General features: G+C 28.9%; 1 protein-coding gene across 1 annotated transcript; it reads right to left on the minus strand.

The window, feature by feature from the left end:
- Nucleotides 1–6,099: 6,099 nt before the first annotated feature.
- On the minus strand, nt 6,100–10,477 carry LOC107613234 (putative pentatricopeptide repeat-containing protein At3g15200). The gene is made up of 3 exons (XM_088497335.1): nt 10,160–10,477; nt 7,992–8,590; nt 6,100–7,802 (listed from the first exon to the last, which is right to left on the minus strand). The coding sequence occupies exons 2-3, from the start codon at nt 8,480–8,482 to the stop codon at nt 6,821–6,823; spliced, it is 1,473 nt and encodes a 490-aa protein (XP_088353461.1). The 5' UTR covers nt 8,483–8,590; nt 10,160–10,477; the 3' UTR covers nt 6,100–6,820.
- Between the last annotated feature and the right edge of the window lie 7,466 nt (nt 10,478–17,943).

Raw genomic sequence — 17,943 nt, forward strand, 5'->3', positions numbered from 1 at the left:
TAATTAAATTACCTAACTTTATAGAATACTACAAATATTTGTTCTTCAAATATAGATTTAAGTCATTTAAAATATATCTATTTATAAATAGTAACGGATATAACTGCCATTTTAAAAATGATACAAAAATATAATTATTATTTAATTTTTTATCACTCGAATTATTGCAGTTATCTTTTTATTTTATACATAACTTCCACCCGTATTATCACAGTTATCTTTTTATTTTACACATAACTTTCACCTATGTTGTCCTTTTCTTTATCCCATCAAATATAAGTAATTTTCTCTTTTTATCTTTCTTCCACTTAATCTTATTAGTTTTACGTGTACAAAAAATAGTTTTAACAATTTCCTGTAATTAACATGTAATTTACTTATTGTGTCAACATTTACATTTTTTTTCTATCGTCTTCTATTTTTTGGTCATGTAAATTCTAATTTATTATTTTTTTCATATATTTTATGTTTTTTCTAATCATTAATTTTTTATAAAAAAAATTTTATTTAATTTATTTATTTATTTATTTTGGAGTGTTGAGTATAAATAAGATTATGGATACAAAAATCTTCTCAACATTAAAATAAAACTAATTTGAAGAGAAAGTAAAACTTTACGTCTGTTATTTAAGGTCGATTACAAGATTAAAACTTCAGAATATATTTAGTTTGAACCGTTGCAACTATCTGATCAACAAGCAGTTTGAGAAAATATATTTGAATTTGAATAGCTAACCTTAAGTATTGGGTATGTTATTTATTGAATTTTTTTCTTTTAAAGAATATGTGTGTATTTAAGTATTATGTTTTAGTTTTGTGGTAGATACAACAGCAATCTCACACCAGAATATCATGCTTCATTTTGTATCTATATTAATTCATCTAAATTTATTTGTGAAATACCTTACAAAAATTATATTTAAGTAATTTTTTATTTTATAACTATTTTATATTTTTTGATCTAAATTTTGTATTTTTATTTTTATTCTAAATTTATTTTTGTATTTTATTTTAGTTCTATTAATAAAAAAATATTAAGATTAGTTTCAATTTTTAACTTTTAAGATAAATAAAAAGATGTAACATTTTCATAAATTAGATAATTAAAAAATTATTTATTATAGAGGAAGTTAATTTACTTCTTAACTACAGAAGACAGAAGTACATATAATTTACTTTTGAATATAACCAAAATAAATATAAATTTATTTAATTTTTTAAAATTTATATTAATTATTAAAATTATGATGTAATACATGTATTCCTATAAAAAATAAAAATGATTGGATAACTATTTTTTTGTGTCTGAAAAAAATATGACTCAATATTTATAAGTCTAATTTAAACCACCATAGATAAGTAAAATAAGTATATAAAATTTAACTATTTTGTTATATGGTGTAAAAAAAATATAATATAATAAATCATACTGTTTTCATACATAACGACATAAAGTTTAATATTATCCTTTTTTAGGCCTTCTATTTTTATTGGCTTTTATGCTTATCTTTGTGCTTTATTTTATGAGCAATGTTATATGACCAGCAAAAATTATCATTTTTGGCACATAACCAAGAATAATTTGTACCTATATTTACAGGAATTTTTCACACAGGAACATTATAGTTTGCGCCTATATTTGTGTCACCCAGAATATATATTTTTTACTTCTATTAGGGGTGTTTATATGTCGGATGAAACCGAGTTTGTCCTGACTCAGACCCGCCTCAAAATATATACTAGATTTATTTTTTAGACCCTAACCCGATCCTAAACCTGATGAAATCTAAACATTTTCGAGCCACAACTATACCAAGTCCAAATCGAGTGAAAACCGGGTCTTTAAAGCTTTAACAATAATTTATAAAGAAACTTATTTATGATGCACTTATTTATAAAGAAGAAACTTTGTTACCGAAAAGTTGATATCTATATTTGAATTTGAATTTGTCCATAAATTATAATTTGATGCTTCTTTGATCTATTTTCTAATTCAACAAGTGTGATTAAAAATAAAACAATAAACTTATAATTAATATAACATAATATTAAAATTAATTTAAAACATATATATTTTTTTATTTCTCTTATGGTGCACATGAATCAGGTGAAGATAGGTTTCACCTTGACCTGGACCTGACCTGAAATAATAACTGGGTCTATTTTTGAGACCCTTATCCAATCATAGATCCAGTAAAATTATACCAAATTAGCCCCTAAAATATTTAAAATCAGACTAGATCTTCGAATCGAACCGGGCCATATGCACCCCTAACTTCTATCCTGTCCCGGATACGCAGCACCTAATTTGTGATTTTAATGGGTTTTTTTTTTTTTTTTTTTTTGTTTCTATACCGGACATGTGCACACATATTTAAAATGGAAAAGGTAAATTATTTATATATTACACATTTTGATAAATATTATATTTATTTAATTTAAATAAAAAAATTCCAATCCCATGATCAAAACTGAAAATTTAAATTTTAAAACACTAACATTTTCTTTGTAGATTAAACAAATAATAATAATCACAAATTTTTAATTCTCGAGTTAATATCCCATTTGCTTCCTGCAAGTTATCGAGCTTCATTTCCAGCATCCCTTTGTTGTTGTGCGCATCGACATACTCCATAATAATGGGTCAAGAATTTTCGCAAGAAGTTAATAGTGAACATATATCATATAACCCGTATAAGCAGGACGAAGTAAAACAGGAAGAAGTTGACGGGGAGTATATGGATGAGGACGGCATCTTGTGCCGACTCGTGAATGTGACAAATAGTGTCAAAGCCAACTCCAGGAGTTGCAAAAGGTGTTCGTTAAAATCGGCTAATGAAAAAAAAAGTTAAGGGACTGTAAATACTAAAATCGTGTGAAGCTTCGGTTGATATGGTAGTCACTGATTTATACTTGCTAATTTTGACTTGTAAATGATATAAATTTTTTAAGAGTATCATTTCCTCTTACTCATCTTATTTTATTAAAATAATTATTCTTTTATCTCTTTATTCTTATGTTATTTCAAGGCTTAATAAATTAAACCTAAATATGATTTATAAAAAAATTGTCACCATTATATAAGTTTTTAAAACTGAATTGCACACTGATTTAAAGTGAACCATCAAGCATATAAATATATTTTGTCTATTTTTTTAAGTAACTGATTATATATTGAAAATTGCTCAACATATTTGTCCTAAGGTGCACCCTTATTTTCTCAAAATTATCACTCTTATACCGTTGGGATCAACTTCTTGGATCTTAGTTTTAGTTTTAAAAAGCGGTATTATATCACATCTCTAGAATAATGAACTATTTTAATATAGTTAATCTTTCTTTTTTATTAGATAATACGAACAAAGTTCAATACATGTAATTATATAAAGGGACAAAGTATAACATCAATCATAAAACAAAGTCACACAATTATTGCACCAGAATATTACTCCGATTTTTGAGAACCAATATACACCTTCTTCTACTACTTCAATGCCTAGAACATTTCCTAATCACTTCCAATTTTAAGCAACCAACATAGTAAAAATCATTCTGTGCCAGTTAACTTCAAGTTCATAAAGCAATTATGAGTAAATTTATTTTCCAAGACCATTTTACTTGAATACTCTAGAGTTTTATATTTAAAATACAATTATCTGTTGTTGGTTCAATAATCACTACTCTTGCTTTCATCTTGCACTTGTAAAGATGCATTGATGCAAAACTTCTTTCCTGTAAACAAAAGAACAAACAAAGATGAAGTCCAATGCAGTGAACTAATATTTAGCTCATTCACCGGATAAATGGATTCAAAATAAGAGAGCACTAATGGATAAATAAATTTTGTTATATAATTTAGATTGTGAGACTCTTCTTAATACACCGGTGAATCACTTCTTTTGCTCCAATACTTCAAAACTAAAAATTCCTAAAAATCACAGCATGTCACAAATTAAACACAAAAAGGAAATAATGATGAAATAAATCAGAGGTACAAGTTCAGAAATGCAAACAAGAAACATAGTGCTACTCGATACTTTCCTACAATTAGAGAATATATGAACTGCAACCTAGCTGCTTCATGCATTTCATCATAATAGACACAAGTTTATAACAAGTAACACCAACTTACACCATCTTAAAGGTAAAATATTAACATCATTCTCGTTTTACTAACATTTAAATTTTGACAAATTTTACAAGCAACTTAGGACTCTTGCTACAATTCACACCTTGTTTTCAAGATTTATTTCAAATCAGTATTACCAAACACTTTCGAAACTTTAAACGCCAGTTAAAATGTTGCATGATAAATTTCATGTTCCGGATATAAGGGTGGATGTTTCACTGGCCAAGTGAAAACCGTGAAATGCATTCTTCATAAATTCTTACCATCTTATGTCATTGTCAGCTAAAGAGACAATTTTGAACAATTCATCAATCTTTACTGGTCAGAAACATTTGTTCATGAATACTCAAAAGTTATTGCAAAAATCCATTGAAATATTCCACTTTGGCTACAGTTGACTGGACAAGCATTGTCTATTTACATAGATCTTTACATAGATCATTACATAATAGAGATACTGAGTTAGGTACAAGTTATACCTGCATCGAGTCTCAAATTTATCGTGAAATCTTACCAGAACAAGAGCATCCAAATTCACATAATTTTCATAGAAAAGACAATAAAATAAAATAAAATAAAAATAAAACCTTCCAGGAGTAGTTCGTAGGGGCAGAGGTGCGGGAGAAGGACCGAGATCGGAGTTAGTAGTGAGGAAGAAGAACAAAGCGGCAATGTGTAAAAAGGGAAGGGAGAAGGAGGAAGCGTAAAAGGAAATTGTCTCATATGGAGAAAGGGTGAAGAATGAATGATGAACCTTGGCAGAGGCAACTGATTCATCTCTTTGAAATTTTGATTAAAAGAGGAGAATGTGTAAAAAGTAAAAAACAGAGGCAAATTTTAATTATTGATTTTTTCAAAAACAAAAAAAACGGGGTTCTACTTATAAATATTTTTATGGTGGTTAAAATGATACTCCCACATAAAAGTGGGGAGTAAGGAATCCGTGGCCAGATTTTCATTCTTCTTCTCTTGAGGGGGTGTGGGTTCAACGCTGCAAAAAAAACTATCATCACCAATCAAAACCAGTAAAATAAATAAATAAACACAACAAAACAGTGGCGGTAAAGAACACAGAAAAAAGCTTTACTTGAAATCAAAGAGAGCTAGCAGTTAAAATCTCATCTTTACCCATACGCTGTCAGATACAAAGAAACAGAGAGAGATGGCGACTGCTATAGCTATAGCACATTTTTGTCCAAAAACAGGCTTAACTCTTTCTTGTCACAAAAGAAATCCTTTCCTCTCTCATCACCTTCATTTTTCTTCTGCTTCCCTCTCCCATGCTGTGTTCTCCAGAGGTAAGTACTGTATGTAGTGTAAACTCATAAAGCTTACAACTATTTGCTGATTAACCATCACCAATAGTTGACTCTGTTTCTCAACTTTCTCTGAATCAAAATCACTCATTTGTTATTTCAGGCTATTTGTCAACTAGATGTTTAGAAGGCCAAAAATTCACCCCATTATTTGTAAGGCCAAAAGATATGCTCCAAACAACCACAAAGAGAAAGGTACAAACTATTTCTATTCCAACAAATCAAATCCAAAGTTTTATTCGAAACTTTATCAGTGATTTTCTAATAAAAGGAATAAACTTCAATATTATTGTTGGGCAGAGATTGAGTAGAAAGAGGGGAGGTGAACCTGACAAGAAGACACACAGGAGAAGGATGGGGTCCAAGAAGAAGCTGCTTTTCAAGATCATCAGGTTTGTCTCAACAGCTGGGACTAGATTCTTCTATGCCAAGAAAAAGAGCAGGAAGATTGACCTCAAGAAATATGATCTAAAGCTAAAGCACCATGTCCTATTCACAGAAGCCAGTTGATATGTAACATGGCACTTTCGTCTTTGATATTTCCCTGCTTTGGTTTTCATGCAAGAATTGTATGACTAAGCTGTAAATATACAAATTTCCATTTTTTATCACATGTGTGTAGTTCTGGTGATACTGAAGCTGCAAAACTGAGCTGAGAAATTGTAGAAATCATTCCCAATTACCAGATCTCTTCAATCAGACTAAATTGTAAATAATTTTAATTCAAGGCCTCAAAAACTAAATGCCTTCACTGTCAAAACATTTACTTACTAAAAACACAAAGAATCAAGAAAAACAAACAGAGGCCAAAGTCAACCAACATAATACACGCATCAATTTTATAAGAAACTTCCATTTCAAACTCTATCACTCTTCAAATCCTCCATTCCTTTCTTCAGCGGTACATTTTCTCATTTTCCAAGCACTGTTTGATTGAGACTAAGTTGAGATAGTTCCTCCTATTGCTTCCACCGGCTGAATTCTCTTTTTTAAACATTAGTAGAAAATCTGCCGAGGTGCTTAATTGGATGAGAAAATGTAAGCTTATCCAACTAACACAGCTATCATAAACAGATAAGGGAGCAAAATAACCCCAGCCTTCTAATTTCTGGACCCTCTAATTAACATAAAATCTCGAATCATAAAATTTGGTGTCGGGTTATCTCCTTTCCTTGCTTCTTGACAGTCTAAAGAGTTTGGCAAGATATCTCAATGTTCGAAAATTCAACCAAATCAACATCCTATGCGTCTAAGTGTATTAGCACTCAATGGCCTTCAAAGATATATTACTGTTGGCAATTTTCGACTTAGAGAACCCGAACCAATGGCAATGAAGTTATTGGAAGAATTGGATCACTAGATAACTCCAATACCATCATCCTTTTTGTTTTTCTGTTCTTTCTTTTGACTGAATGTTCATGGAACTCAATAGTTTCTCAGTTCTTGGCTCAGGCTCCATTCCCTTAGACACCATCTCCCTAAAATAGCGCAAGGCATCCTTCGTCCTCCCACTTTTGAGGTGCCCATGAATCAGGATTGTATAAGATCGCCTATCTAGTCCCCATCCATTCCTTTCCATCTCTTCCCATGTTCTTCTCACCCCATCCTGGTCATCCCATTCCATGTACAACCTCAAAACCAAGTTGTAAACATCATCATTCATGCTACACCCATTTCTCTCCATCCTCTCCAAAATCACAGGAACTTCCTTCGGCTCCTTCAAGGAACCCAGCAAGTAGCTATAAGTAACAGCATTAGGCAAACAATTCCCCTCCCTCCTTTCCATATCACTCACTAGCTCATATACCTTCTGCATTCGCCGAATCTTACACATGTGTTTGATCAAGGAGTTGTAAGTAGCCACATTAGGTTCAACACCCCTTTCGCTCATGCACTTGAAAACTTCCAATGCCTCAGGAACCCTCTTTTTGAAACAAAGAGCATCAACAATACAGTTGCATATCACAACATCGGGCTTGCAACCTTTATCCCACATGCCATGGAACAACCTCAGTGCAGTGCCAAGCTTCCCCTTCTTGGTCATTGCCTTGATAAATGTTGCATAAGTGAAAAGATCTGGCTTGCACTTAGATGCCAATATGTCTTTCCACAACCTCTTTGCCTCATGTGTGTTCCCTAAGATGCACCAACCATGGAGGATCACGTTCCAGGACTTTATATCAGGTGGAAGCTCATTCACCTTGCTGCGAAACAAAGTTTCTGCATCTTCTACATGCTTGTACCTGCACAACCACATCAAGAGGGTCCTAAATGCTTTAGAATCAATCTCCAATCCAAACTCTTTCCTCCTATAGAATATTCCAACAGCTTCCTCCACCTTATGTGCACCCACATACCTGTAATCGGAGAACACCCAAAATTAACCATTCACATATTTACATGACACCTAGTTAATTGACTTAATGCTCATAAAATGTACCAAAGTGATATTAAAGAATTCAGAAAAGCTAATAGGAATCATTGAGATCACATATCACATAAGAAAATCAAACATCGAAAGCTCTATAATAGAACATTTAATCTACCTACGAATCAATGTGGAAAAAACCAACTCATTCATGACACCCTGTCTATGGGACATTTCATCGAGCACCTGGTAGAGCTCCTCAAACCGCTTCATCTTCCCGAGAATATCCACAATCTCATTGAAAACGACGGAACTTGGCACATACCCATTTCGCTCGGGACTCGCTTTACAAGCCCAATTAAAGAACACGAGGGCGGGCCTCCAATCAGAATGATGCCGTTTAAGCACTTCGAAGACGAGTTTGTCGCTAAGCTGGAACCCACATAGGTCGAGTGCTCGCTCCACTTCGATGGCGGGCTTGTCCCTCCGGAACTTGAGGAGATTCTGAAGATAAACGATTGGCGGTGGTGGTGATGGTGGTTTCCAGTGGGGTGGGTCCGAAAGGGAATGCAGGAAGCATGTGGTTGGAGTTCGAAGGAGAGTGGCTGTGGCAGGGTAGAATAGGATTTTGAGTTCCCACCGGCAGAGTTGCCAGAACATGTACGGCATCAGCGGAATTGAATTGATGGTGAGGTCTATTATGCGAAAGGAGCTTCTAAGCCCAAATATCTGGCAGGTATTTGGAGGAGGTGTATATTGTGTAATGTTTTTATATTTCTGAAAATTTGAAACAAAAAAAAAAATATTTCAATATAAAATTTTCAGTATAAAAAATTTCAAGCATAGTTATTATAATCGACCAATAATTGACCCGATCATATGACCAAGTCACTGGGTCACTAGTTCACCTGGTCATAATTAAATAAAAATATAAAATTATAAAAATAAACTTAAAATGAAAAGTTAAAATGCACATCTTCACAAACATGTTAATAACAATCAAGTATCAATTCTTAGACATAATTAATGATGCAAAAAGAGATAATAAACTAGTCACCAGTACAAAATACTTTCTCAATTTAAATGAACAAAAGAGAGCAATAGATAACACAATCGCTAAGTTAATGATTAACAAATTCATTAAAAACGAAATTCAAATCTATTCTTACAGCAACAAATTCACCTCCTTGATAATTTCCAACAACAAATTCAACTATGATAATTTTCAGCAACAAAAAAATTTAGCTAAGTGATTATTTCAGCAAGATAGCAACAAATTCAAGGTTTAGTGATGATAATCAACAGCAAATTCAACTTAGTGATGATTTTCAGCAACAAAAAATATTTATACCAAGTGATTATTCACAAGACAGCAACAAATTCAAGGTTCAATCAGTAACAAAAATTCAACTCAGTGATGATTTTCAGCAACAAAAAAATTTAATTAAGGGATTACATATATAGTGAAAAGAAAAAAAAATTAATACTCCATCTTGAAAATGGCCTAACTAAAAATAGAGAGTACAAAAACACCTCGTTCAAAGATAAGACTTCAGAAACCATTTAGGCTATAATGATATATACTACAAAGTGAAATTACGCCAACAGACATGTTCAAAATGATCCAGCATTTATATAAATTTATTACAAATAAATCTATAAGGAATCTAAAGAAAGATAACAAATTTGTACAAGAAGATCCTTACTAAACTGAATGTCCGAGAATTAACAAGTAAATGATCCCAAAACTACACCCAAGATGAACTATCAACACCTAATGCAGCATAAAATCACAATCCAGTTCAAAACAGATCCAATTACAAGAAATACACACTTCAAACTGGTAACCAACAATTCTACACCAAAAATCCAAACGAATAGTTTGAACTTAATAGGATCGGATCAGATCTAATGATCTCAAATCAAACTACAGACAAAACAAATACAAAGTTTTGACTCAAAACCAGAATTTATAATCGGGAAAATACTATCAAAGAAAATATATGGAAGCAACAAACAGCATTTGATTTGATTTCCATTTTAGCATTCAGCAACAAACATTACAAAACAGCAACAAGTAATCCCTAATCACACTAAACCCGAAATCAATAGAGCTAACAGAGCATAATCCCTAATTACAAAACAGCAACAGCAACAAGTAATCCCTAATCCATTTTTGGCAGCAGCAAGAAAATTTCAACAAAAATTTCAGAAATTAAAAAAGAGCAGCAGAAAAAATCAATTATTTGATTTCTATTAATCCATTCACAATTTCACATTCAAAAATCAGCAAACAGAGCATAAAAGGAAGAGAAGAACCGAAGAAGTGAAAGCAGTGCCACTAACCTTCGACGGAGACACGGACGGCGACTGGCGAAATGGCGGCGAGCTGCTCCGAGCCTCGAACAGAGAAGCCAGGGAGGACGGGGACAGGGGGAAGGAGGACGCCGAGCTACAAGAGAGGGCCTGGGCTACAAGAGAGGACGCGGATGCGCCGACAGCACGGACGACGGCGGCACTGCGGCAGAACCATTTCAGAGAGAACCTAGGGTTTTGGTTGGGTGATTTTGAACTTTGCTTCAGAGTTCAGGGGATAGTGGTTCACGAATAGGGGGGTGTGTTGGGGGAAGGGGGGTGACCGGGTGAGTGAGGGGAGGGCTGAACGAGTGAACGTTGTTTTTTTTCTTTAAAAAAAAAAAAAAAATCAAATCGTCGCTGTTTAACAAGAATCGGCCCGTTACCGGTCCGATCCAACCGGACAATTTTTGGCCAATTCAACGGTTTTAGAGATTTTTGAATGAATAGCTGTTAGCAACGGGCCGAATCGTTTTCCTCGTTGGTTTCTAGTTCGACCGGTCAGTCCGATTCGATTTTTAAAACATTGCTTGTTTTCAATTTTACCCAAATGCCCAACCTTCAAGAGGAACAACATCGTTTTTCGAAGAAATAAAAATTAAGCATTATCCAATTCGGATTATAACCGATCGGATTATCAATTTTGATGATCCAAATAGGTTGAACCGATTTTTAAAAAATTCGGTATTTAAGTGATTCGAAAGATAATTTGGTCTAGTCAAATAATAAGATGATTGGATTATTTTGAATTCGTCGAATCAAATTGAGTATGATAAATTTAATTAGTTTATATGGACAATCAAATTTTAATGATTTTTTTTATAGAAAAAAAAGATTTAATACTTCATTTTGTATGGGGAGGGTTCACAATACTTATAACTAAATGCTAGCATGAGGATAAGGCTTAATTAGGGTGTGTTTGGGGTTCACGTTGAAGAGAGAAGCCCGTTTGAGTGTTTTGAACGTCCCATTTTTATGTTTGGAAATTTGTTGGAACTCTGACCCAGAAGCGCTTTTACCTTTGAACGTACGTTCACATGAAGCTAAAATTTCTAGTTTCTGCGTTCACGTTGAGAAAGTTGATTACCGTTGAAGGAATTAAGTGAAAAATTTATTCCTTTTCTACCAACCCTACCTTCCATTCTCTTCTATAAAAAGGATGTAAATAACCATAACTTTCACAGTAATTCTTTGTTCATTTGTTGTGTATGTTCTTTGTTTTGAATTTTTTTTTTTATCAAAATTTTCAGATCTGTTTCAATCACTGCCAAGGTAAAAAATTTAATTTTTTTTATTATTTTTAGTACTCTCTTTCATATTTTGATTTTTATATTTTGATTGTATTTTTTTATTTATACGATAAATATTTTTTATATTATTTTTTTAGTATTTTGATGTTATTTTTTTAGTGTTCTATTATATTTTTATTGTACTTTTTTATTCATATAACAACTATTGTTGATATAAATTCTCCTGAAATGAGATCTACAACGTGATTATCCTCTTTCTATTATTATATAAATCGTTCTAGGCTGTGTAGGATTAAATAAAACGTAAACTATTTCATACTTTTATTTGTAATATTTTAATTTAAAATATATCTATTTAAATATTAACTTAAAAAATAAAAATATAATTTTTATAATTTCAATTATTAATTTTATTAAGAAGATTAAATTAAATTAAAAAAAATACTAACAAATTATAATAAAAAGAGTACTAAATTTTAATATATAAATTTAAGTTTTTTTCTTTAAAAAAATGTCAAAAGGTGTTAAAAAATATAATTTTAAATAATATGAATTCATATTGTTTTGAATAACATAAATTTAAGTTTTTATGAAATTTATAGTATTCATTGTTCATATAATTTTTTTTAATCATTTTTATTGATACATATTTTTTATAAAATTTTGTTTGTCATTTTATAAAAACTTAAATTTATGTTATTCAAAACCACATAAATTTATATTAGGGCAAATCATAATAATAAGTCCAGAGGAGCAAAATTTTACACGAATCAGCCAAACCGAAAACTGTTTCATGAATCCACCAATGCACGTTTATATGTAGTTCGAATCAGCTAAATTCAAACTTCATTTCTACATCATTCGAATCAGCTGGAATCGAATTATACACAAACACAAGCACACACTAATTCAAATCTACCTAATTCGAATTACACACAGTAATTCGAATCAGGGTGATTCGAACTACACCCACGCACGCATTTTTAAGTAATTCGAATTTGACTGATTCGAATTATTCATGGTATAATTCGAATTATACTGTTAAAAAATTAATAATTTATTAAAAAAATTAATAATTTAAAAATTAAAAAATATATATTTTATCCATACATTAAAAAAAAGCTAACAAAATATTTAATTACGAGACTTCTTTAAAATATTAATGAGCTATCAATTCGAATTCCATACAATACTCTTTTGAATTATGTAGAAATGGAGTTCGAATTTAGCTGGTTCGAACTACATATAAATGTGCATTGGTGGATTCATAAAGCAGATTTTAATTTGGCGGATTTGTGTAAAAATTTTCTCACTTTAGCTTATTTGAATTTTTTGCCCTTTATATTATGCAAAATTATATTTTTTAACACCTTTTGACATTTTTTTTAAGAAAACTTAAATTTATGTATTAAAATTTAGTACTCTTTTTATTATAATTTGTTAGTATTTTTTTTATTTAGTTTGGTTTTTTTAATAGAATTAATAATTAAAATTTATATGAAGTCAAATAAAAAATGACAAAAAAATTTCTATAAAAAATATGCATTAATAGAAATGATTTAAAAAATTATATAAACAACGAATACTAAAAAATTCATAAAAACTTAAATTTATGTTACTTAAAACAACATAAATTTATATTATGCAAAATTAATATTTTTTAACATCTTTTACATTTTTTTTAAAGAAAAAACTTAAATTTATGTATTAAAATTTAGTATTCTTTTATTATAATTTGTTAGTATTTTTTAATTTAATTTAATCTTCTCAATAAAATCAATAATTGAAATTATAAAAAGTATATTTTTATTTTTAAGTTAAAATTTAAATAGATATAATTTAAATTAAAATATTATAAATAAAATACCCTATTATACAACTATCACTCTATAGTAAGAGTGTTAATTAAGCTATTAAGAAGCCTAATTTCTAACGTCTTATGCTAAATTACATACACCCTAGATCATTAAACACACCATCGCACAATGTCTTCATTCAAAATTATTCTAAATTGCATACTAAGCATATACTATATGATCCAACACACATGTTAAACTTACCAGCCTAGAACGATTTACGTTCTCCTTTTAACTCTAAAGACCTGGCACGATTTACCCTTTGTTTTCCTTACCAGATCATGTATTAATCGTTCCAAACTAAAATGGTTTACATTTTATTTAATCCTACACAGCCTAGGACGATTTATATAATAATAGGAAGAGGGTAATCATGTTGCAGATCTTATTTCAAGGGAATTCAGTAAATTTGAGTTCTATAAAATTTATTTAAGTAAAAAACCCTTATATAAATTCTTTTTTCTATTCTTTATTGTACTATATTTATGTTGTGTATAAAATTTTTTGTTTTTTTATTTTATTTTATTCATATGAATTTTATATACTTCTTATTGTAATTTTTTTTGTTCATATGATACATGTTGTTGGTTGTAGTTATTATATACTATGTTTGATATGAAATTTTATTATTTTTTTTATTTTTATTGTATTTTTTACTGTATTTTATTTTAGTTTTTATTATATACTAATTATAAGTAACAAAAGAGTCATAAATAATAAAAATGTATATTCCAAAATGATATAAAGTAAAGAGTAATAACATACTAAAAAGATTATAGAACATTTTCTTTTTGTTTGACATTATAGAATGTATAATACGTACTCTCTTTTATAATTTTATTTTTTATTGTATTTTTTTTCAAAGATAGATATTATTTTATTATTGTAAAATAATAATGTTTATTTATATGATAAATATTTTTATTATAAAATGAATTACTAAGATCTATTCAAATATCTAAAGTAAAATGCCAATGAGTAATAGCTCGAATGGCATAGTCTCCCCGTACTCAATTAAGAGGTTGCGGGTTTGAGTCTCATATCTTTGGTAAAATATATATATATATAAAGTAAAATGATAGGATAATATAAAAAATTATTTAAATTGATGTCTTTTTTAGTAATTTTTCTTCTAAAAGTGATTTTGAGTAGCATAATCCAAACAATATTTATTTTATTAATTCTATGCAAACTCTCGTTTACAAACTATAATCCAAACACACACTTAGTAGTCAGACCGAGCTTAGAAATATAGAGATAATATTAAAAAAGATTGTCTCATTGTCTTTTTTACTTTCCTTTCACTTTGAAAAAATATAAAACTAATATACAAAAGTTGCGTTCTAAACTATAGTATCTTATATCTGTCTTCAATTTTAAACAATTTTTTTTCTCTATGTATATGTTTCTCATAACTAAAAATAAAAACAAGTACAAAATACCAAATTGATAAATAGACCATCATTGAGTAACTTATAGAAATTTTTTTATCCTATATATCATTGTTCAATGTATGGTATATTATAATTATGTTATATAAATATAAAACTTAATTATTTATATACAAATATACAATATATATTAAAAAAATAATGAATATTAAAAATATAAAAAATAATATATAAAAGTATATAATAACTAAATTTTAGTGTATATATATTATTTTTAGTATACTTATTTGATTGATAAAAGATAAAATTGTATGTGTAGGACAAAGTAAAAGACATTTATAATAAGTCAACGAACTATAACTCAAATGACATAGTCTTTTCATACTCATCTAAAAGTCACAAATTCGAATCAGGACAGAAAATACTTCAAGAGGTAATTTATTTTTACAACTTTTTTGATTAGGCAAAAGTAATTTATATGTCTCCTAACTTCTTTTCTATTTTCAAAAATTTTTTTTGTAATAAATGATTTATATTTGCCATCAATCATTTGAAAATTTAAATTGTCTATCCTCATTATAAACGGTGTTAGTTATATCTACAGAAAAGTCCTATTTAGCATATAAATTTGCTAAAATAACATGGATGACACCTTTTATGTTTTCAAATCTTCTCTTTAATGTAAGAAACCATGTTTGCCAGGCATTTGCGAAAAGGATAAATGTTTGTAAAGTATTGAAGACTAGGCTTCAATGTGTTATTCGTCTGGATCTGGGCCAATACTAAGCATCTTTCTCTTTTTCGTTAAAAAATATTTTGTTATGAACCCATGATACTATCACATTTTTGACAAAGACCAATGCTACGGTGATGAAAAAATTATTCTTCTGAAGCGATGTGGAGGAATCATCTGACTTACGCGTGTGGCATTGTTCTCCATATGGAGACATTGGCTGTTCGGAGGCAAATGATGCGCAGTTAATATCGTAGAAAGAGATTATGATGATTATGATGTTGAACTTTTTTGTGCATAACTAGTATAAGATTTTTGGTATATTGTGTAGTGGACTTTTTGTTCGTTTATTACACTGTTAGTGTCACAGAGTTAAAATTTTGGTTAGTTGGAGAAAATAAAAAGGTTTTTGGTGAACATAATTGTTAATTATTGAAAGAAGTATATATATATATATATGGTAGTAATTGTTAATTTAGTAAGAAAAATTATAAATAAAATTTAGAATGTTGTTTCACATTCAATAATAACTACAATTTTAATAAGTTAAAGGTTCAATAGAGGTAATTTTATATGTAATTATTTTTAGTTTTTTATTTAAAACATAATATATTTTTTTATTATTTTGGTGTAGAGTTTAAGGTTATTAATTAAGATTTTTTATTTAAGATTAATTTATATAATTTAGACTTTGTAGCTTAGTATTTTAGGTTTAGGATTAGGATTATTGTATATGATTTAGGATTTGGAAATTAGAATTTAGAATTTAAAATTTATAAATTATGGTATTTATGGAGTTTAGAGTTTATTAGATTATGATCTAGTATTTATGGTGTTAGGGTTTAGGTTTTAATTTAAGAAGTTGAGGATTTTAGATTTAAAGTTAAGAGTTTAATAAATGTTATTGAATGTTTAGGATTTAGGATTTAAGATTCAAAGAAATTAGTGTTGAGAGAGTTTAGAATTTATATTTTAGGATTGAAGTTTGAAGATGAGAGAGGGAGTTTATTGTTTAAGTTCAAAATTTAAAAATTGATAAGATTTAAAATTTTAAATAATTAAAAATGTATGACCTTAATTTAAAAAAGAATTGTTTCAATTAAAATATAAATAGGTGTTCATTAAACCAACTAAAAATGATTATAAAGTATCTAAAGAAAATATAAAAATATATTTAATTTATTACATTAATTGGTTTCATTAATATATAATTGGATAAAGTTTGCATTAATTAAATTAAACGAATTTATAGTCAGTATTGTGCAGTTGATGTTGTTAAAAATGGTGGGAGTGAAATATTTTTAATTGTGACTATAGTCTCCGTTGGGTATAAATTATTTTTATAATTTAGTTTAATTATTATTTTTTCATGTCTTCCATAAATTATTTTTTATAATATTAATGTACAATTTGTAAATACTAGAAATCGATTAATGATTTTATTAAATATCAAGGTTACGAAAATAATAAAAAATAATAGAAATAAAATACAATAAAAAAATATAAAATAAATTAAACCTTTTAAACCCTACGAATTTCGATAATCATCGTGTTTGTGGTGCAGAGGCGGACTAGACAGAATTTGATTATGAAGTTGTTATTAAAAAATAGGTGTAAATGGTTGCAAAACTTTCCCATTCGTTCACTACAGGTTTAAAGTAAGACCTGTCTAGAGATTCCAAATTTGCCTACGAAAACTGCCATCATGGGAAGTAGCTGATGTCCTCAAAGAAGTCTGTTCTCTTAATCCATGTCGAAGAGGCACCCGACCTCCCTATACGAAGTATAAGAACGACCGAAAAAGTACATCAAAGTGGAGAAGAGTGGCTGGCTAAGAGAGCCTATCCCAAGACACGTGTTCGTGGTATTCTGGACGGAGAAAGCAATTTTTTGTGCAAAGCAGTTGCGCCGGTATTGTGTCAGACGTCATGTGAGTTAATTATGTTTACTTAATCTTCAATTCTAATATATGATTTACTTCTATCTAATTTATTTATACTTGTAGTTATCAATTCTCTCATTCTTAAATTAATTATATTTTTATTTAACAATAGTTATAAACTCACTTATTTTTTTGTCTTCATAATTACATTACATTACATGTAGTAGTGTTATTTTTCAATAAATACTTGTAGTATATAATAGTGTAATGGATATAAACTAATTAAGAAATTATTAAAATTTAAAAATAATAGTTATTTTATTATAAAAACAAAATAAAAATATGTATGATAGCGTAAAAATAACAACATACTTATTATTCTTGGACCATATTATTTCAGAGTTGGTTGATATTCTTAAAATATTATTGAAAAATATATTTTAAATTTTAATTTTAAATTTTTTATTAATTTTATTTTTTATTTTTCTAGCCATTAGTATAAATCATATACTGAAATATAAATACACGTTGAAAATAAATTAAACCACACATATATTTATACACAAATACATTAGTGGCTGATTTCTAATTTCAATGTAAAAAAATTATTTATTTATAAGAATATGCTCCCAATATATGAAGAAATATTTGCTTAGACAAAAA

This window comes from Arachis ipaensis, chromosome B8, assembly GCF_059453495.1.
Source record: "Arachis ipaensis isolate K30076 ecotype BB chromosome B8, ASM5945349v1, whole genome shotgun sequence".
In the NCBI taxonomy this organism is placed as follows: domain Eukaryota; kingdom Viridiplantae; phylum Streptophyta; class Magnoliopsida; order Fabales; family Fabaceae; genus Arachis; species Arachis ipaensis.